The sequence below is a fragment of the Nicotiana tabacum genome, chromosome 19 (genome assembly GCF_000715075.1).
Source record: "Nicotiana tabacum cultivar K326 chromosome 19, ASM71507v2, whole genome shotgun sequence".
Lineage (NCBI taxonomy): Eukaryota > Viridiplantae > Streptophyta > Magnoliopsida > Solanales > Solanaceae > Nicotiana > Nicotiana tabacum.
The window spans coordinates 84,580,971-84,601,294 of record NC_134098.1 but is presented as its reverse complement, the minus strand read 5'-3'; the positions used below and the strand labels follow the sequence as shown (position 1 = coordinate 84,601,294).

Genomic DNA, 20,324 nt, shown 5'->3' with positions numbered 1-20,324 from the left:
AAGTATAATTTAAGGAAAAAATAATTTAAATTCTATATTTAGCGTGTCTTGAAACTTTTATAGATTTGAGGAGTGTTACAATAGTAGATGATTTAGTGTATAGAGTTTAGCTTATACACGAAAGATGAAATCATCGATTCTTATAAGTATAAAGATCATGTTAACATTTGGAACAGATTCGTAAAACGGTATAATTGAATTTATACGTGGTTTCTAGACAAGTGAATTAATTTGATCCTGAAATAATATAACAATTGAAGAAATGTATAATACTTAACCTTGAAATATAGATGAAACAGCAGAGATGACAGTTCCGAAAACAAAGCTTCCGAGCACAGCAATGATGAGATCAAAAAGCAAGTAAATGAAATTATATTAAGCTTTGTATAGAATACAATGTAAGTTTAGCCAAAAAATTCGTGTCTTTTACAATGGTAACTGAGCTCACTATTTATAGCTATGTCTAGGAAAAAAAGGTCCTAGGATCGTGCCCTCCTTTAATGTCAATTATGAAGGTCATTGATGAAGATGTGATGGTGAACATAAATGCCAAATTATTTGTAAGGACTGTCGCTCTTAATACTGCAGAATATTCCTTAGTAAATGTTACCGGGCGCAGAGCATTTAATACACCTTTTTGAACGTTATCCTTTCTGGTGACAAGTAGAGTGACTGCGTTCGATTCTTAGCTATCCCATCTTGGATTTCACGTGTCCTCCTTTGCCGTGAGGGAATTAAGAACATGGCAGATGTTTAAAATATAACCAGTGTTCGCAAAATATTTGAAAAATAGCCCGTTTATTAAATTTGCTAAATTGGGTAATTTTCTAAGCATATTTTCTAATTTGGTATGCCATCTTGTCTGGTTCAAATAATTTTTCTAGCTTGAGAAATCTATGACTTTGTCTTTGCATTTAACAAATACAGCTTAATTAACTTGTTAGTTGATTTTTCAGCTAATCTAGAATTGAAAAAATAATAATGTGCAGTCGAGATCATGAGTTGAAAAATAATTTGAAGTTGTAACTAACTTCAAATTAGCCTCTATGTTTCCATGTTAGGTTATACTAACTTAGGAATTAGAACATTTGGTCTTAGGTTTTCATAGATACTTAGAATGCTAAGTTTGGTATAAGAATTTAAGTCAAATCATTATTCCATTTATGCAGTCCCTCTTGACAAACTGAAGCTAGCATATTATTCTTGTGGATTAGTAGCAGTGCATTATCATAAATGCCCACCAGATTAGAGATAAGTTTCTATATTCTTCTCTTGCTTGTTTCCTACAAGGTTCATGCTGAGGTCTACCCATGCTCAGCTGTGGCACAGCACAAGTGAAAACTGGTTGGTTTGCTCTTCTTTGACCACAAACATTGCAGGGCCTACGACTTAACATGAAATAAAGGTTTCAGTGACAATATTCTATGGCGACCTACTTAATCGCCACCAGTAATTGCGTATATGACATGATTGAGTAGCAACCTACCTTAGATCGATTTTGTGAAGCATTTATTTACTTTCTGTGGCGAGCTTAGTCGCCACAAAATTGCTAATAATAGAACAAACTAGCTTTTGTGGTGATTAAGCTCGCCACAACATAAATTTTAGGTAGGTCGCTACTCAAAACAGCTGACATATAGTTTGTCGCTGAAACTATTACTTATTGTGACAACACAACATTAACTTTTTTTGGCGACTAAAGAGGTCGCCACAGTACGTTTAGGTTGCTACTGAAAACAACGACATATTGTTCGCCACTGAAACTATCACTTATTATGGTGACTCGGCACTTACTTGTGGTGGCGACTAAAGAGGTTTGCCACAGAACGCCATCGTTGAAACCCTTGTTTCCTGTCGTATTTCTTATCGGTTAATGAATCTGGAGAAATATTCTAGTTTTATCCAATTCTCTATTATTTCCAATAGAAATAGTCTAGCTTTATCGCTAATTTAACCATTTTATAAATACTCAACTGCAACACTAGTTGGAAGCATAAGACTAGGTTTGGTCAAAAGAACCAACTTGTATGTTGAGTCATCGCTTTAGCACTATATATGATCAGATTTTGTCTAAATTTCTCAGGATATATATGCCATCATAGATTCGAAATTTCATGAATGATGATCAGTCATTGGAATGCTGACTACAACTTGTTGATTTGACATCAATAAATGGATCCATGTGATCCCTAGCTAAACCATTTTCAAGAAGATGATGTTTCTTGGATCTGTCCTTTGTTGTGAAAATCAGTCCGGACTTCTGCTTATAGACATAATTTCATTGTCTAAATAGTTTGATAATTAGTTGGAAGGCATAACCATGTGTTAGTTCATGTGCTATTGTCTTTAAACAGTGCCACACCAAAACTTAACTACCCAAGTTATATTTAACTGGTGCCTATAGAAAATGCATATTCAATGCAAATCATTAGGATTCAACATCTTGTCATTGGCCTATATAAACACATACAATGAAGCCTCTACCACCACAGCTCTCAGCAATTTATCTTTCATTCATTATTTGGTCATCTACTATATTGAACTAAACGACTATGGCTATCCGTATGCCTCGTATAATCAAATGCAAAGAGCTTTGTTTTCCTAAAGATAATCCTGAATCAGTAGTTAACATCTTGCTGATCGAGAACTCTTCCTGTTACCTTCTCCATGTCTTATTAATCTTGAAGTTGAATGTTCTGCACTCAGTATTAAAGTATAGAGGATCTCTTGGTTTTTTGCTTGATATTTCGTAACATAGAGTATATTTATAGTGCGGTCTTACTTGGATGATGTTACTGCAACTTATTAACGAAATACGTACTTTTTTTATACAGGGCTACAACTGAACATTCAAATAATTACCCTCAAAGCAATAACAAACTGTGAGACGCTCGAGAAATGGGAAATAATCATGTAGTAAATATTACAAAGACCATAAACAACTTACAAAAAGTCTGACAAGAAACAATGAAGTCTTGTAACTTTTGTTGAAAAAAAATGCATATATGGTCTTGTCAGAGTTATAATCATCACATAATCCAAGCATATATGCATTTTTTTTCAACAAAAGTTACAAGACTTCATTGTTTCTTGTCACACTTTTTGTAAGTTGTTTATGGTCTTTGTAATATTTACTACATGATTATTTCCCATTTCTCGAGTGTCTCACAGTTTGTTATTGCTTTGAGGGTAATTATTTGAATGTTCAGTTGTAGCCCTGTATAAAAAAAGTACGTATTTCGTTAATAAGTTGCAGTAACATCATCCAAGTAAGACCGCACTATAAATATACTCTATGTTACGAAATATCAAGCAAAAAACCAAGAGATCCTCTATACTTTAATACTGAGTGCAGAACATTCAACTTCAAGATTAATAAGACATGGAGAAGGTAACAGGAAGAGTTCTCGATCAGCACATCTAATTTAGGGAAAACCTTGTCAGAATATTAAAGGTTTACTTTTTGTACTTGAATAATATTAATTATCAAGTATTGTACAATATCGAACAAAACAAAGATCAAGGAATCATAAAGCTATAAGGTACTCGAGCTTTTTGATCCCTTGAAATCCTTTAAACCTTTGGATTCAACTCTCATTTTTAACATGGAAGCAATATAAGTCTGAACTCTAACCCATTAGACGGGGCATCAATCAAATGATCATTTGAACTTCTAGACCTTACACATGAAATGGAGCTACTAATAATTTTTCTCACTCGCTGCGAACAGAGCATAGAGCTATATAAACGACAGAGGTCTAAAAGTATGTTCGAGGAAACTAACATGTAACCCATGAGATCTATGATTAGAAAGAAAGCTTACATGCTATTAAATTGATAGGCTAAAAATAGAGATATCAACACCGTCCCCGCTACTGCCAAAATAAGCTCGAAACACCAAGTGAGGAAACACACACAGAGATGAGAATAAAATCATATACAATGCATATCCAAAAGAGATAATAAATAAATTATTGATTATTTGATGATATTGAAATGTTTTGAAAAATAGACTGAAAAAATGTGTTTTGCTACGTTTCTATCAAGGCTTATGTACTACTGCTGAATATCATAAGAAACCTACGTATTTTTCCACTTTAAGTATCCGATCTATTGTCTTTGAAACCCTGTTTGGATTCTTTTGCACCCACCCCCTCTCCCCTCCCTGCCACTTCATATCTTTCTTTCTTTTTTTCTTTCTTCATCCAATTTTTTTTGTAGTTAGTCACTATTTGGATTATTACCTTAAGAAGGAAAGGTGAAGAGAGTGATAATTCGTATTAATTGTGCTTTCTATCTTTTCAACAATCATACAACGTAACATAATTATCTTAGTTTTCCTTTTTTCAATCTCTGTCTCTTACAAATCACTCTCAAAAAAATATTGTGACATCCAAATGGTAAGGAGGATGAGGAGGAAGAAGAAGAAGAAGATATAAAAGTTTCACCCAAATCCATATACTTAAACTCATACCTTGCCAAAACCGAATATCAATTTGAAGACGAACACTGTGAAATCCAAATGGAATGGAAAATGACAAAGAGTAAAGAATTTCACCGGAGTACCCCTAGCGACTCATACTCTCTCAAAACCTGATATAAAAAGTGAAAAAAAAAAATTTAATACAGAGACACATGAGATAAAACACCAATTGAAGTGCAAAAACTTTGTACTAAATTTGAATAGCATAATGATGAATGTATCCAATTCTAACATTCATAAAAGACATATTCCTACACAATTACGCAACTTAAACTATAAATACAAAAAATAAACAACCAAAAAGAAAATCCAATAAACGCAAAGTCATACCAAAGATGGAATCTAGAATATTATTTAACATCAAAACATAAACTCATAATTAGGATAACTAAAGAGCAAGAAACTCTGTGTAGAGATCTTAAGAAATATCCATTCTCAAATTTGTAATGATTGACTGGTGTAAACTAACAAAGAAATGCAGGAAGCAGCAAAATATATACATACCAACCAATAAGGAAAACAAAAGGTTGTATCAATTAAACCTTACGAGACTCTCATGGGCTCATGGCCCTTTGATCATGTTGAAAAGTGATGAAAAAGTGAAACTTCTAAATCCATATCAATGAATGTAGCAATGTCAATCCAAAAAATAAATCTTTTGAAACGCAGGTATTAGTACCAAAACCTCAAAAGTCAAGCAGTAGACTTGAACAACAAAGGAACACACATTAGAAGCGAATCAAAATAATGAGCAATCTAAACAGATGAATATGGAAGTAATTAAGTTATGAAATAATAAGTTTAAATGGAGGAAGGATCACAGGTAGAGGTTACTTATTTAAATTGGACGCGTATTTAGAAGAGATATATCAAATTAGTTTTTTTCTTTTAAATAATAAATCAATATATCTAGAAAATAGAACAAAGGCAAAATATTTAAGAAGAAAGATAAATAGATTTTTGAAAGACTTTAAATGATGATAAATAAGCGGAGAATGTATTTCCATTTGAATAGCACATAATGTATCTTCATTTGGGTCCAAAATTTGTATAAACAAATGACATATCAACCGTAAGAAAGAGATTATCAAATTTACTGCACTTAAAGTAAAGTTTCAGGGTTCTCAATCATTATTATCAAAATCAAGCTGCTCAAAAAGGTAAAACACTCCAGAAGGCTTATTTCTAATGGGTATCCTAAAAAAAAACATGATCCTTATACAATCCAACCAAAAAGTATAAACCAATAAATTCAAGAAAAGTAAAAAAAATACAGAAATATCATTTTTTATGGAATTACCCAAAGGACAAACCTCAATGGAAGAAGTAGGGGTAGAGCCACCATCACTACCACCGGTCTACCTTGTGCTTCCGATGTTAAACTTTGTCACAAATCAACACTATTTGTCTGTCACAAAATCAACGTCATTTGCCATTTATCACAAAAATCAAATAAAATAAGATCGGCAAAAGAATCAGCAAAATTAATATGCATTTGTCTACTTTCCATCTAAAAATTCATATTGATCGAATATAAGTAAGTGCTAACAGATTATGTAAAGAAACATATTAGATGTTCTCTGAGTTGATGTAAACATCAGGTGGGAACAATAAAATATGTATCATTAAAACTATTACTCGCAAGTTTATGTTAGTGTCTAAGTGAAGCAAATTCGGGCAGTAGACACAGTAATTAAGTAGAAATAGATCTTGGTGCAAAAATTAACTTAGAAGAGAAAGGGGAGAGGGAAAACATTACCAAGTAATGATAATAGTGGTTGATCTTTTACTGGAAAAAAAATACTTCTCTTCTCCTTTGTGATTGAAGCACCAAAAAAGTGAGGCCAAGTGACGAAAAGCTTGAAATTGTTGTGACAACATCTACTGAAATCACAATCAAAAATTGTTTTTCCAATTAAAAAAAATCAAGAGAGAAAAAAATGAAGAACAATCTGGAAAATACACTTTCAGTTTTTGATATTTTTTTAAAAAGCAAAAATATTTACCAGCCTTTTTTGTCGCTTAAGTTACCAACTTGAATGGCAACTATTGGATTTCAATTCAGATCACCACATGTGATGCAATTTTGACATTGGCTAGGGTTGTCCAAATTGCAAAGAAAGGAAAGAGTAATAACTTTTTTCCCATGGAAAAGAGAGTAGCAGCAGAATAAAGGGTTTGTTAGAAACGATTGGAAACCATTATAAGAGGAAACGTTTGGGTTTCCCAAATAATTTAACCATTCACTTTTTTAGATATAAAAGAGAAAAAATAGGAGGAAGCACAAAAAAAATTGAGAGAAGAAAAACGCTATACGTAACCGGACTTAAGTCTCTCAAATATATATATATAGATTGGCTCCATTCAGTTACATTGGTATTTTCTCCTTATGGTTCCAAATTTTCAAGTCTCATGGTTTGCTATCAATCTTAAGCCAGAATCAAGTGAAATACAACAATAAGTCTTTTTTCTTGTGGCTCAACTGCAGTATTTGAGAAGCAACAAATCCAACTGAACAATAAAAATAACTAGATAATGTGATAAAAGCTACCGTGCTTGCCCCACAGTTTCCTATTAACATGCGAAGCTCAAATGCAAAGAGCTTTGTTTTCCTAAAGATAATCCTGAATCAGTAGTTAATAATGCGCATAAGTTTTAAGAACAGATTCATGAAACCTGGTTCAGATTTATCTTCTTGAAAATGGTTTAGTATACCAAATGCTTTGTTTCATAAGTGGATGCGCATTGTTTCATAATCAACTTTTTTTAACACTAAGATTTTCTATTTATTTTTCAGCTTGGACCAGATTCAAGTTCAAATTAATGTCCTGGACCAGTCTGCTCTCACAAAATTAGTATTTCAGCAATTTCTTAGCTTCTTGTTATGACTGGGAAATTGATTAACCAAAGAGAAGTATACCAAACTGGATTTATTATGCCTCTAAACAAAGATGCTTTCTCTTTCTAACTTCAAATTGAGCTTCTACATTTTCATGTAAGGCTATATTAACTGAGGAATTAGTGGATATGGTGCAAGCATTTGAAAACTCCTTAGGACAAAATTAAACTATTTAATTAAGATTATTGAAATTTCAGTATTCTGTGCTTGAAAATATTGAAAAACAAGGAAGTGCAAAGAGGATAGCCGGGTAAACTGGAAAGAATGCACATATTTGATCTTAGGTTACTAAAGCATACAGGCCATAGGGCTGGCTGTCCATAAATTCTTAAAATGTTAAGTTTGGTATATGAATTTAGATTCTCAATTCAAAAAAAGTGCTGTTCAAAGTCAACTCATCATTCGATTTATAAAATCTGATCAATTCAAGGTGCGCTGTGCCAAATGATTTTTCTTGACAAGTTTAAGCCAGCATGCTATTCTTGTGGATTAGTACCAGTCCATTATCATAATTGCTACACCGCTTTAGATATAAGCTTCTAATATTCTTCAGACATTTCTTCTCTTGGTTGTTTCCCACAAAGTTAGTGCTGAGGTCCACACTTGCTCAGCAGTGGCACAACATAAGTAGACACTGGTTAGTTTTGCTCTTATTTGACCTTCTTATTGACAAATGAATCTGGAGAAATATTCTAACATTATCCAATTCTCTATTATTTCAAGTAATAAACCATGCAAATTTTTCCATTTTATAAGTATTCAACTGCAGCACTAGTTGGAACCATAAGACTAGTTTTTGGTCATAAGAAGCAACTTGTACCCTGAGCCGTCGCTTTACCACTATGGATGATCAGATTTTGTCTAAAGTTTTCAGGATATGCCTTTATAGATTCGTATTTTATGATCAATCATTGGAATTCTGGCTACAACTTGTTGATTTAAGATCCAGTAATGGCTAGAGGTGGTCCCTAAGTGTACCATTTTCAAGAAGATGAGGTTACATGAATCTGTTCTTTGTTGTGAAAATCAGTGGGACCTTCTGCTTTAGACTAATTCCGAAGTCTAAATAGTATGATAATGAGTTGGAAGGCAAAGCCATGTGATACTTCAGGTGCTATTGTCTTAAGTTGGTGCCCACATAAGGCCTATTCAATGCAAATTACTAGGATTCTACAACTTGTCATTGCCCTATCTATATAAACCCATGAAAAGAAAGCCTCTATCACCACAACACTCAGTAAAACTTGAAACCATTGAAAGCTTTGCTCATCGAGCTACTATATTGAACTAAACGACCATGGCTATCTGTATGCCTCGTATAATCAAGAAGTCTTCTACAACTGGAGATGTTCCGAAGGGCCACTTTGCGGTTTATGTTGGGGAGAAGCAGAAGAAGAGATTTGTAATCCCCATATCGTTCTTGAGTCAACCTTTATTTCAAGACTTGCTTAGTCAAGCTGAGGAAGAATTTGGTTTTGATCATCCTATGGGTGGTGTCACAATTCCCTGCGGCGAGGATGTCTTCATTGATCTTACTTCTCGCTTGAGTAGGATCTGAGGCTTTTGTTTTCACAGTTTTGTAAAGAACTAACCTGGAAAGACACATTATTAGAAGTTAGAACCATACCACTGAAAATCAGATAGAGAGGGCTGCTGTCAGCTGCAACAGTACTACACATCCCACTTTTGAATGTAATTTTTAGTAGCTGATGTCAATGAGACAAACAACACATTCTTTAGCAAATGATAAGTATCAGTTTAGAGACATTCTTTAGCCAATTGATTTATCAGTATTCTTATTGAACAAATTTCTTTACATGACTTCATTTTCTTTATAACAATGTAAATGGAGCTTCTAAAGAAGACACCTTCTCTGTAACTTTATCCTGATCACCGAAATAATTTTTGGCAATTATGGCGAATAAACCTTTATATCTGCAACAGAAGTTTCAATATATCAACGAAGTAACATTTAATAGATCACACTCCATTAGACAATTTCGTTCTCTGCTCTTCTTAAAACAAATCTCTGGCTCGGTTTATTAAAATTTCTCTTGATCACTTACTAAATGTAGGGATGATTATGATCTGAAATTTGATCAAATCATCATATTAAACCATTGTCTTGGAGACTGCTTTAATCCGTATAAGAATTTCTTCAACAAGCAAACATGATCTTCTTTTCCTTCAATTTCAAATCCTTCGGGTTGATGCATGTATATTTGTTCCTCAAGTTCGCTATGTAAGAAAGTTGTCTTAACATCAAGTTTTTCTAATTCCAAATCATACATGGCAACGAAGGCAAGCAAGACACGAATAGAGTCATGTTTAACAACAGGTGAGAAAATATCATTAAATTCAACTCCTTGTACATGACTATAGCCCTTTGCAACTAATCGTGCCTTATACCTCGCATATTCAACCCCTGAAATGCCATCCTTTTTCTTGAAGACCCATTTGCAACCAACAATTCTTTTTCCTGATGGCGGCTTCTCAAGAGACCAAGTACCATTCTTGTGGGGAGACTCAATTTCTTCATTCATTGCAATCAGTCACTTGGCCGAGTCAGCACCAGAAACTGCTTCTGAATATTTTGATAGTTCTCCAATTTTTTCAGTTTCCTGTGCAACTGAAAAATCAAATGCAACATAATCTCCAAATCTTAATGGTTGTTTACCTTCTATTCTTGGTCTATGTTTGGCTATAGAATACTCCTCTTCTTCTGGTTCAACTTCAGGAGTCTCAACCTCAGGAATTTCAACTTCTGTCTCAAATTCAGGAGTTTCAACTGTATTTTGCTCCAAAGTTGATGAGCTTGGCTTAGAAGGAATGCCAATCTCAATCTCCACCTGGTTCTGTGTACTCTTTCCTTTATCTGTATTACAAGAACTAGAAGACTCTTTTCTAGAATGTAACATAGAGGATTCATCAAAGGTTACATCTCTGCTAATTATAAATTTTGGTGCCGTGGGATCAGGATACCATAGTCGGTATCCTTTCACCCCAGATGCATACCCAAGGAAAATGCACTTTTTAGCCCTTGGCTCTAATTTTTCATCATTTGCATGCATGTATGCAGGGCAACCAAATATCTTTAAATCATAATAATTAGCAGGAGTACCTGACCACATTTTCTCTGGAGTCTTAAAGTTCAAAGATGCAGAAGGAGCTCGGTTGACAATATAACAAGCTGTAGAGATAGCTTCTGCCCAAAAGGCGTTTGTCAACCCAGCATTTGAAATCATGCAACGAGTCCTTTCCAAAAGAGTTCTATTCATCCTTTCTGCCACACCATTTTGCTGAGTTGTCATTCTCACAGTACGATGTCAAGCAATTCCTTCGTTCTTGCAAAATTTGTTGAATTCATCATTACAAAATTCCAAGCCATTATCTGTTCTAAGCAGCTTAACCTGTTTTCCTGTTTGCTTCTCAATCAAAACTTTCCATTGTTTGAAATTTAAGAAAACATCACTTTTATTTTTCAGGAAATAAACCCAAACTTTCCTTGAATAATCATCAATGAAAGTTAACATGTACTTGGCACCACTTTTTGATGGGTACGTGAAGGACCCCAAAGATCTGAATGAATGTAATCCAAAATACCTTTTGTTCTATGAATCGCTAGAGATTTGAAGCTGACTCTTTTCTGCTTCCCGAACACACAATGTTCACAGAACTCCATATTTCCAGTACTTTGGCCACATAAGATACCTCTTTTGCTGAGGATGGAAAGACCTTTTTCACTCATAAGCCCCAATCGCATATGCCACAATTTGGTGATGTCAGAATCTGATTTTTCAGATATTGAAACTGCAGCAGCAGCTGTAACAGTAGATCCCAAAAGAGTATATAACATACCAGATCTGCGTGCTTTCATAATCACAAGAGCACCGTGAGAAATTTTCAGAACTCCACCTTCACCTGTGTACTTGCACCCAAGAGATTCTAGAGTACTCAAAGAGATGAGATTTTTCTTCAAGTCAGGAATGTGTCTAACATCGGTGAGAGTTCTCACCACACCATCGTGCAATTTAATTTGGACTATACCTTTTTCAATAACTTTGCAGGCATCATTGTTGCCCATCAAGACAACTCCATCTCTAATAGATTCATATGTTGTAAATAAATCTCGACTGGGACACATATGATAAGAACAACCCGAATCTAAAATCCACTCATTGTTTAGATTTGAAACTATTATTAGTTACTAAAAAAATAGTTCCCTCAGTCTCATCATCACCTACACTTGCTTCGGTAGTGTCAGTATTTTTGTGCTCATTTTTCTTTTCTATATGCTTTTCTTTGTTTTTCAATTTAAAGCATTCAGAAATAATGTGACTTTTCTTGTGACAATATTTGCACATGACATTTCTGCATCTAGATTTTGACCTTGATTTAGGTTTCTCACTACTTGAATCTTTCTTATTGGATCTACCTCTTATGAATAAGCCTTCCCCTTCATTCCCACTAGTTTTCCCAGTAATATCTCTATATATTTGTTCTTTTGATTTTAAAATAGATTTGATATCTTTATATGAGATATTATCCTTTTCATAAAGCATACTATCTCTTATATGTTTAAACGACTAGGGTAAAGAAACAAGCAATAACACAACTTGATCCTCCTCTTTGATTTCAGCATCTATGTTACTTAAATCCATAAGAAGAGAATCAAAAGTATCAAGATGTGTAAGTATAGAGGTACCTTTAGCCATACGAAAATTGTAGAGTTTTTGCTTTAGGTAAAGCCTGTTTTCTACTGTTCTTTTCATATATATGGTTTTAAGCTTTTCCCATATGCCTTTGGCTGAGCTTTTTGCTGCAACTTCACACAAAACCTCATTTGAAAGATTTAAACTAATACATGCTTTTGCCTTTTTATCTATGACGGCAAACTTCTCGTCCGTCATTTTATCCGACATCTTCTCCTTTCCTTGCAGTGCCAAATCTAAGCCATCCTGAATTAGGATAGCTTCTATCTTTAATTGCCACATTTTGAAGTTTGCACTTCGGTCAAATTTCTCAACATAAGATTTTGTTAGAGTCATTTTGGCTATTTAAACTAACCCGGTTAGATCTGCCTCTGATACTAATTTGTTAGGATCGGAAAATCGGGTAGTGCGAAATTTAGCCAAACAACGTTATAATGATAATAAAAAAGACAATGCAAGTTGATAATAATGACAATTAAAGAAGATAAAAAAGACACAAATTTAACGTGGTTCGGTCAAGGTGACCTACGTCCACAAGCGGAGAGGAGCAATTTTACTATACCAACAAGAGTACAAAAGAGAGTACAAAATTAGAGTAAATACTCTAATTAATCCCAAATACCCCAAGAGAATAACCTCACAAGATCACTCCAAAGAAAGGGTTCACACAAGTGTTTCCCAACACTCACTCTCTTACAAAATACTCTATAATGAAATAAAGGAGGAGAAAGAAAGACAAGAGTGAAAATCTCTTGAATTGGTGTATTTACAAATGAGGAGAAACTCCTCTATTTATAGCAAGAAATCCTTGGCCTAATAATGGATATTATGTCATGGCAAATGTCATGATCCACAAATTTGTTATAATGGATATTATGTCATGAACCACGAATTTGTTATAATAGATATTATGTCATGGCAAATGTCATGAAAATTTGGTCATATTACGTCTTAGTAGCTATGAACGACTTGTGTTCATAGCAAAGTGGGAAACAAGAGGGAAATGTGAGGGTTTCTAAGTGTTTATAAAAGTGGGCTAAGGCTGGGGCGTTGGCACGTCTTAGTGTGACAAGATCTATTTGTGATTTGGCCAGACGAAGTGGGCTGTGAACGGATTGTGTTCATGGCAAAGAGAGGTCCACTACTAGAAATCCGGTAAAAACCGACCAACATTGGTAGATAATGGCCAAAAACCGACCAAAATGCGACTATTTACGTGTGGACGGTATTTTTGTGGTCGAAAAGGAATACCGACCAAAGTTGGTTGGAAATTACCGACCTACTTTGGTCGGTCAATTAAATTCAAAAAAAAAAAATATTGAAAAAAACCCGACCAAAGTTGGTCAGTATTTATTTATGTAATAAAAAGATTCACCATCTGGGAATCGAACTGGGATTTATACTGTGGCAGAATACTATTCTACCACTAGACTATTGGTACATTTTGTTTTAAGACTGTCTTTTATTTGATTTATATTCTTTAATTGTATTTTCGCACGAAAATAACCGACCAAAGTTGGTCGGTTTTATTAAAAGTAAAATTACCGACCAAAGTTGGTCGGTTTTTTTAAATGACCTGCCAAATTAACCGATCAATTTTGGTCTTTTTTTAATATTAATTTTTATTTATTTTAATTGAAAAACCGACCAAAGTTGGTCGGTTTCTTGAAACATAAATTTCACGGGACTCAAAAATAGATTTCCGCAATTTTGCGCCAAAGAAAACCGACCAAAGTTGTTCGGTTTCGTAAAAAAAAAAAAAAAAAAAATTTTGAAAAACCGACCAACTTTGGTCGGTTTTTTGACCGATCAAAGTTGGTCGGTCGACCTTGATCGGTTTTTGCCGAATTTCTAGTAGTGGCCCTTTGTATATTTTGTGATTAATACAAAGGTTGGGTTTTTCCATTATCTGATGGTGTTTTCTTTATGTTGCTGCCGAATCTTGTGGGAAGCCAAACTTGATGAAAAGTTGGCTAAGTGTTGGGAAAGGCTGAGTAACTTGAGTGTCAGGTTGCTGTCGCGCAGTTTCAATCGGGCGCGAAAAATTGGCCCAAATTGACCCTGTGAAAGATGAGATTAAATGACTTATGATATGAGAAACAGGAATTGTATTTACTTAAGTCAACTTATTTCTAAAAGCATGGATTAGCAGTTGTGAGATCTTAAAGAATCATTTTTTACTTTAGAATCTCCTGGCAAACTGCAACACAAGTTAACAGTGCCCGCACTCCAAGCTGTCAGCATTAATTTGTCTAGCATTTCTGAGACCTCCACTCATAAATTTTATCCAAGAGTTAAGATTAGCCACATTTATTGGATTAAGTTCAGGGCCATGTTTGGAAGCACCTGCAGGAACATCCCACTTCCTTTTGTTCTATTGGTATGTGGTGATGGATAAATACATATTTTTTGAAAAATAAATGCTTACTAGAACATACTAAGTTAAAGGTAGGGCCTATTGTTTACCCATAACCTCACGAACTCCAATATATAATTTATGTCCAATTCCATGCGCAAATTCGTGGTAAAAATCCAAAAATACCAAATTCTAGGTTTTCTATCAAAACCCCACAATTTCTACTAATTTTCATGTTTAAATCCTTATACAAACCATGTATTTAACTTATAACAATGGAAACAACTTACCTTGTGATGCTTGAAGAAAATTTTCCCTTGAAGCTCTCCAAAATCACCCAAACCAAATGAAAATGGGAGAAAAAATGGGCCAAGTCCCGCTTATAAGAATCCTCCTCTGCCCAGCGATCCTCGCACCTACGGTCACTTGACCGCTTCTGCGGTTCCGCAGGTGCGCAAATGTTCCGCTTCTGCGGTCAATCCCTCAGTTGCCCACTTTCGCTTCTGCGCCTTCCTTTCCGCAGGTGCGGTCTCGCTTCTGCGGCGAGATGACCGCATCTGCGGTCTCAGCACTTCCCCACCAAAATCGCATTTGCGCCCTTTTGGCCGCTTCTGCGGCTCCGCACCTGCGGCCAAGACCTCGCAGGTGCGGTTACACCAGATGACAGCAGGCTTAGTAAATCTTCATAAGGCCGAATTCAATCCGTTAACCATCCGGAATCCACCCGAGGCCCCCGGGACCCCGTCTAATCACATCAACCAGTTCCAAAACACATTACGAACTTAGTCGAGCCTTCAACTCACAACAACCAATGCTAAAACCATGAATCGCACTCCAATTCAAGCTTAATGAACTTTTGAACTTCAAACTTCCACATTCGATGCCGAAACCTATCAAATCACGTCCGATTGACCTTAAATTTTGCACACAAGTCATATTTGACATTACGGTCCTACTCCAACTTCCGGAATCGGAATCTGACCCCGATATCAAAAAGTCCACTTCCGGTCAAACTTCCCAAAATCTTCAAATTTCTAACTTTCGCCAAATGACTCTAGAATGACCTACAGACCTCCAAATCCACTTCCGGACGCGCTCCCGATACCAGAATCACCATACAGAACTATTCTCAGACTCAGTATCCCAAACGGATATCGATAACATTGAAATGCATTTCAACCCAAATTTATGAAATACTTCTAAAGATGCTATCTTCCACAATAGGCGCCGAAACGCTCCCAGGTCACCCAAAACCCGACTTTGACATACGCCCAAGTCCTAAATCATCATACGAACCTGTTGGAACCTTAAAATCCCGATTCCGAGGTCGTTTACTCAAAAATCCAATCTTTGTCAATTCTTCCAACTTAAGGCTTTCGAAATGAGGATTTTCTTTCCAATATCAACTCCGATCTCCCCGACATTCAATTCCGACCACGCGTACCAGTCATAATACCTGAAATGAAGGTGCTCATGGCCTCAAACAGCCGGACGACGCGCTAGAGCTCAAAATGACCGGTCGGTTCGTTACATTCTCTCCCACAGAAGTTTCAATATATCAACCAAGTAACATTTAATAGATCACACTCCATTAGACAATTTCGTTCTCTAAGCAATGTTGCTTCTTTGCAAGTTATTGAATCCAAACCCATAACATTATGAACTTTAGATATCATCTGTTAATTAACTGAACCTTTTAATATGTACTGAAACAGTGTTATCCCCCATATATACTATGTTCTAAGTGCTCCAGATATGCTTTAATCTTTACCACAATTAGTCGGAGTAGTCGAGGCTTATTTCTGGAGAAAGCTTCTTCTCCTTTGAGATACCGCATATGGAACCAAGCAAAAAGCGTTGTTCAAGTCAACTCATTCGTTATTATAATTGCTCACCCCATTAGAGATAAGCTTTGTATATTCTTCAGACATTTCTTCTCTTGGTGTTCCTAAATAATCAGTGTTGAGGTCCACACATGCTCAGCAGTGGCACAACACATAGCAGACACTGGTTGGTTTTGCTCTTGTTTGACCAGAAACATTGCCTATGATGACCTTCTTGTTGATAAATGAAACAGGAGAAATATTCCAACTTATCCAAATCTCTATTATTTAAAAAATTATGATCCTAACTTGACCATTTTATAGGTATAGTGGAAGTCTTCAACTGCAGCACCACTTGGAACCATAAGTATTCAGTTTTTTGTCATAAGAACCAACTCGTATCCTGAGTCATCGCTTTATCACTATAGACGATCAGATTTTGTCTAAAATTCTCCGGATATGCCCCCTCATAGATTCAGATTTCATGATCAGCCATTGGAATAGTGACCACAACTTGTTGATTAAACATCAAGAAATGGCTCCAGGTGGTCCCTAAGTATACCATTTTCAAGAATATGAGGTTTCCATCTGTCTGTTGTTGTGAAAATCAGTGGAACCTTCTGCTTTTAGACGATTCTCAATGTATAATAATAGTATGACAATGAGTTGGAAGGCAAAACCATGTGATACTTCAGGTGCTATTGTTTTTATGCCCACGCATAATGCCTATTCAATGCGAATTACTAGGATTCTACAACTTGTCATTGCCCTATCTATATAAACACATACAAAAAAGAGTTCGCCATAACAGCTCTCAGAAAAACTGAAACCACACAAAGCTTTTCTCTGATCTCAAGATCCTTACTAAGTATTATCTTTCCTTATTTTCTCATCTGTATTGAGCTAAGCAACAATGGCTATTCGTATGCCTAGTATAATCAAGAAGTCTTCTACAACTGGAGATGTTCCAAAGGGACATTTTGTTGTTTATGTTGGGGAGAAACAAAAGGAGAGATTTGTGATCCCATTATCATTCTTGAGTCAACCGGCATTTCAAGACTTGCTTAGCCAAGCTGAGGAAGAATTTGGCTTTGATCATCCAATGGGTGGTCTCACAATTCCCTGTAGCGAGGATGTGTTCGTTGATCTTACTTCTCGCTTGTGTAGGATCTGAGGCTTTTGCTTTCACAGTTTTGTAAAGAACTAACCTGGACTTCCAGTTTGTACATTAGAAGATTTAGGAAAAGACACCATTTATACGATATCACTGAAAATTAGATAGAGGGGGCTACTGTTAGCTGCAACAGTAGATCCCAATTGAATGAAATTTTGTAAAGATTTAAGCATCATATTCTTTAGCAAATGAAGTCTGTTCAGATCCATCCTTTAGCCAATTGGTTTTTCAATGTTCTTGTTGGAGAAATTTCTTAATTACATGACTCCATTTATTCATAACATGAAAATTGGAGCTTCTGAAAAGACACCTTATTTGTGAGTCTGTGACCTTATCCTGAACACTGAAATATTTTGGGCAATGGCAACAAAGAGAAATTTGTATCTGCAATAGAAATTTCATAACATCAATGAAGTAACAGTATTAGATCACACTCCATCAGACATTTTCCTTCTCCACTCTTCTTAAAACAAATATTTGGCTTGGTTTACTATAATTCTGATCTGAAAAGTTTTAATCGTCAGATTAAATGACTTATGATATGAGAAACAGGAATTGTATTTACTCAAGTCAACTTATTTCTAAAAGCATGGATTAGCACAACTGTATTTACTCTACGGTTCCTTAAAATTATGGCTATCTAGAAGTAACTAATGTTGCTTGTTGCAAGTTATTGAATCCAAACCCATAACTATATGTGTTTTAAATACTTCAACACAATATATTTTTGGCATATATGTTTTTCCTCCAAAGTAAAGGGCAGCCCGGTGCACTAAGCTCGCGCTATGCGCGGGGTTCGGGAAGGGCCGGACCACAAGGGTCTATTGTATGCGACCTTACCCTGCATTTCTACAAGTGGCTGTTTCCACGGCTTTTTCCTCCAAAGTATATCTCATAATAGAATTTTTGGTATATCCAATCAACTAAGAATTGTGATATTTTTAATAGATGTTATGAGAGTAGCCAAATGTTCTGGATTAGGTTCAGGACAAAGCTAGGAAGCAAGTGAAACATCCCACTTCCCTTTGTCCTATTGGTATGTTGTTATGGATATTCCATCTTGTCAATGACAAGAAATGTGTAAGTGTATATTTGGAAGTGAATAATCACAACTAGGTTACATCTCTTATTTGGAAATTAGATTGTGATGAATGCTATGTTCCAACTTCAGACAAAAGGTAGGGCCTGATGTCTTGATCTTATATGGACTAAAGATATGAAAACCATGTTACTTCAGATGCTATTGTTTTGAAGTATTCCACATCTGGAGATGTTCCCAAGGGATATTTTGTTGTATATATTGGGGAAGAGCAGAAGAAGAGATTTGTGATCCCCATATCATTCTTGAGCCAACTTTTATTTCAAGAATTGCTCTGTCAAGCTGAGGAAGAATTTGGTTTCGATCATCCAATGGGTGGTATCACAATTCCCTGCACTGAGGATGTCTTCGTCGACCTCACTTCTCGTTTAAGGAACTGATAAAGAAATTTGCTTTCACAATTTGTAGAGTAGCAAAGCAGGATACATTCTGTACAAAGAAAACAATTTTTGATGCTAGAATGAGGAGAATTACCACTATCTGACTAGGTAGATTAGTGAACTTTAGCTCCAAAAAGACCGACTGTTACTCCATGTCAGTAATGACTTGTTTTTTTTTTTCTACTTCAAAGAAATTGAAGTATTGAACCTTTTTTAATTGATGGTTCCATTTTGTAGTATCGAAATATTCTCTCCTTATGTTTCCATAATTCATCGCATAGAATACTTGTGCTCAAGCCTCATGTGTTAACCATTTATGAGCCAGAATTAAGCCTAAAGTGGCCGAAATCTGTACTTTTTCATGTTAGACAAAGGATGAATAGAATCGAACTGTTATATGCAACTACGCTGCTGTTAACATTCTCTGGCGTCTCCAGCTCAACATGTACAAGGGCTGCAGCTTTTGGGAACCAAGAACACCAACTAAATGCAATAGAAAAACTAAACGACGTGAAGAAATTCATGTTACAAAGATACTTCATCCGTGTTGATGCATTGGAATTTAGAGTGGATTCTTCGAAATACGATTAAAATTAGCAAAATGCTGCACGGACGCTGCTGGATAATTATGCACACGTTGTATCAGAAAGTTCCTGCAGATGAGTCCATGTACGTAACTGGAGATAAAAGTTACATGTTTGGACTATGTCTTCCTAATAAATTGTATAGAAGAAAGGTGATATAGCTATTTTTTCCTACAAAATCCCAAACAATTAATTAAAACATGTTCACAAGTTCAATGCATTTCTGATTGTTAAGTCATAGCCGGAAAAATATGGTTAATCAAATTTACAAAGATGAGTCTTTATTCAAGTAACTATCCTTCATCTGGAGTAATGTTTAGCCCACCAGATCAATGTACAAGCTCGAACATTGGTCTTCGTTGTTCTTATTTGACAAAACATCAGAACTTTCTGTCATGATATAGGATTAGTATTTCGTATGCAGGACGTATCAGATATGGTTCCTTTGATTCAAGTTCAGATGTTTATAGTTAATCCAATTCTCATAGATAGAGAGCTTAAAGAATCATTTTTTACTTTAGAATCTCAAGGCAAACTGCAACACAAGTTAACAGTGCCCGCACTCCAAGCTGTCAGCATTAATTTGTCTAGCATTTTTGAGACCTCCACTCATAAATTTTATCCAAGAGTTTAGATTAGCCACATTTATTGGATTAAGTTCAGGGCCATGTTTGGAAGCACCTGCAGGAACATCCCACTTCCTTTTGTTCTTTTGGTATGTGGTGATGAATAAATCCATATTTTTTGAAAACTAAATGCTTACTAGAACATACTAAGTTAAAGGTACGGCCTATTGTCTTGAACCAATGTGACT

The 20,324-nt window shown here is 35.4% G+C and overlaps 1 protein-coding gene and 1 long non-coding RNA gene across 2 annotated transcripts; one reads left to right on the top strand and one right to left on the bottom strand.

Moving 5' to 3' along the window:
- Positions 1 to 3,526: 3,526 nt before the first annotated feature.
- LOC107813768 (uncharacterized) lies at positions 3,527 to 6,743 on the bottom strand. Its single transcript, XR_001654419.2, has 4 exons — positions 6,490 to 6,743; positions 6,243 to 6,367; positions 5,797 to 5,891; positions 3,527 to 4,593 (listed from the first exon to the last, which is right to left on the bottom strand). It is a non-coding gene; the product is annotated as an uncharacterized LOC107813768 (long non-coding RNA).
- A 10,443-nt stretch (positions 6,744 to 17,186) lies between these two features.
- Positions 17,187 to 18,926, top strand: LOC107813769 (auxin-induced protein X10A-like). Its single transcript, XM_075239192.1, has 2 exons — positions 17,187 to 17,436; positions 18,685 to 18,926. Exons 1-2 carry the CDS (start codon positions 17,187 to 17,189, stop codon positions 18,924 to 18,926), a joined length of 492 nt encoding a protein of 163 aa, XP_075095293.1.
- Positions 18,927 to 20,324: the final 1,398 nt, after the last annotated feature.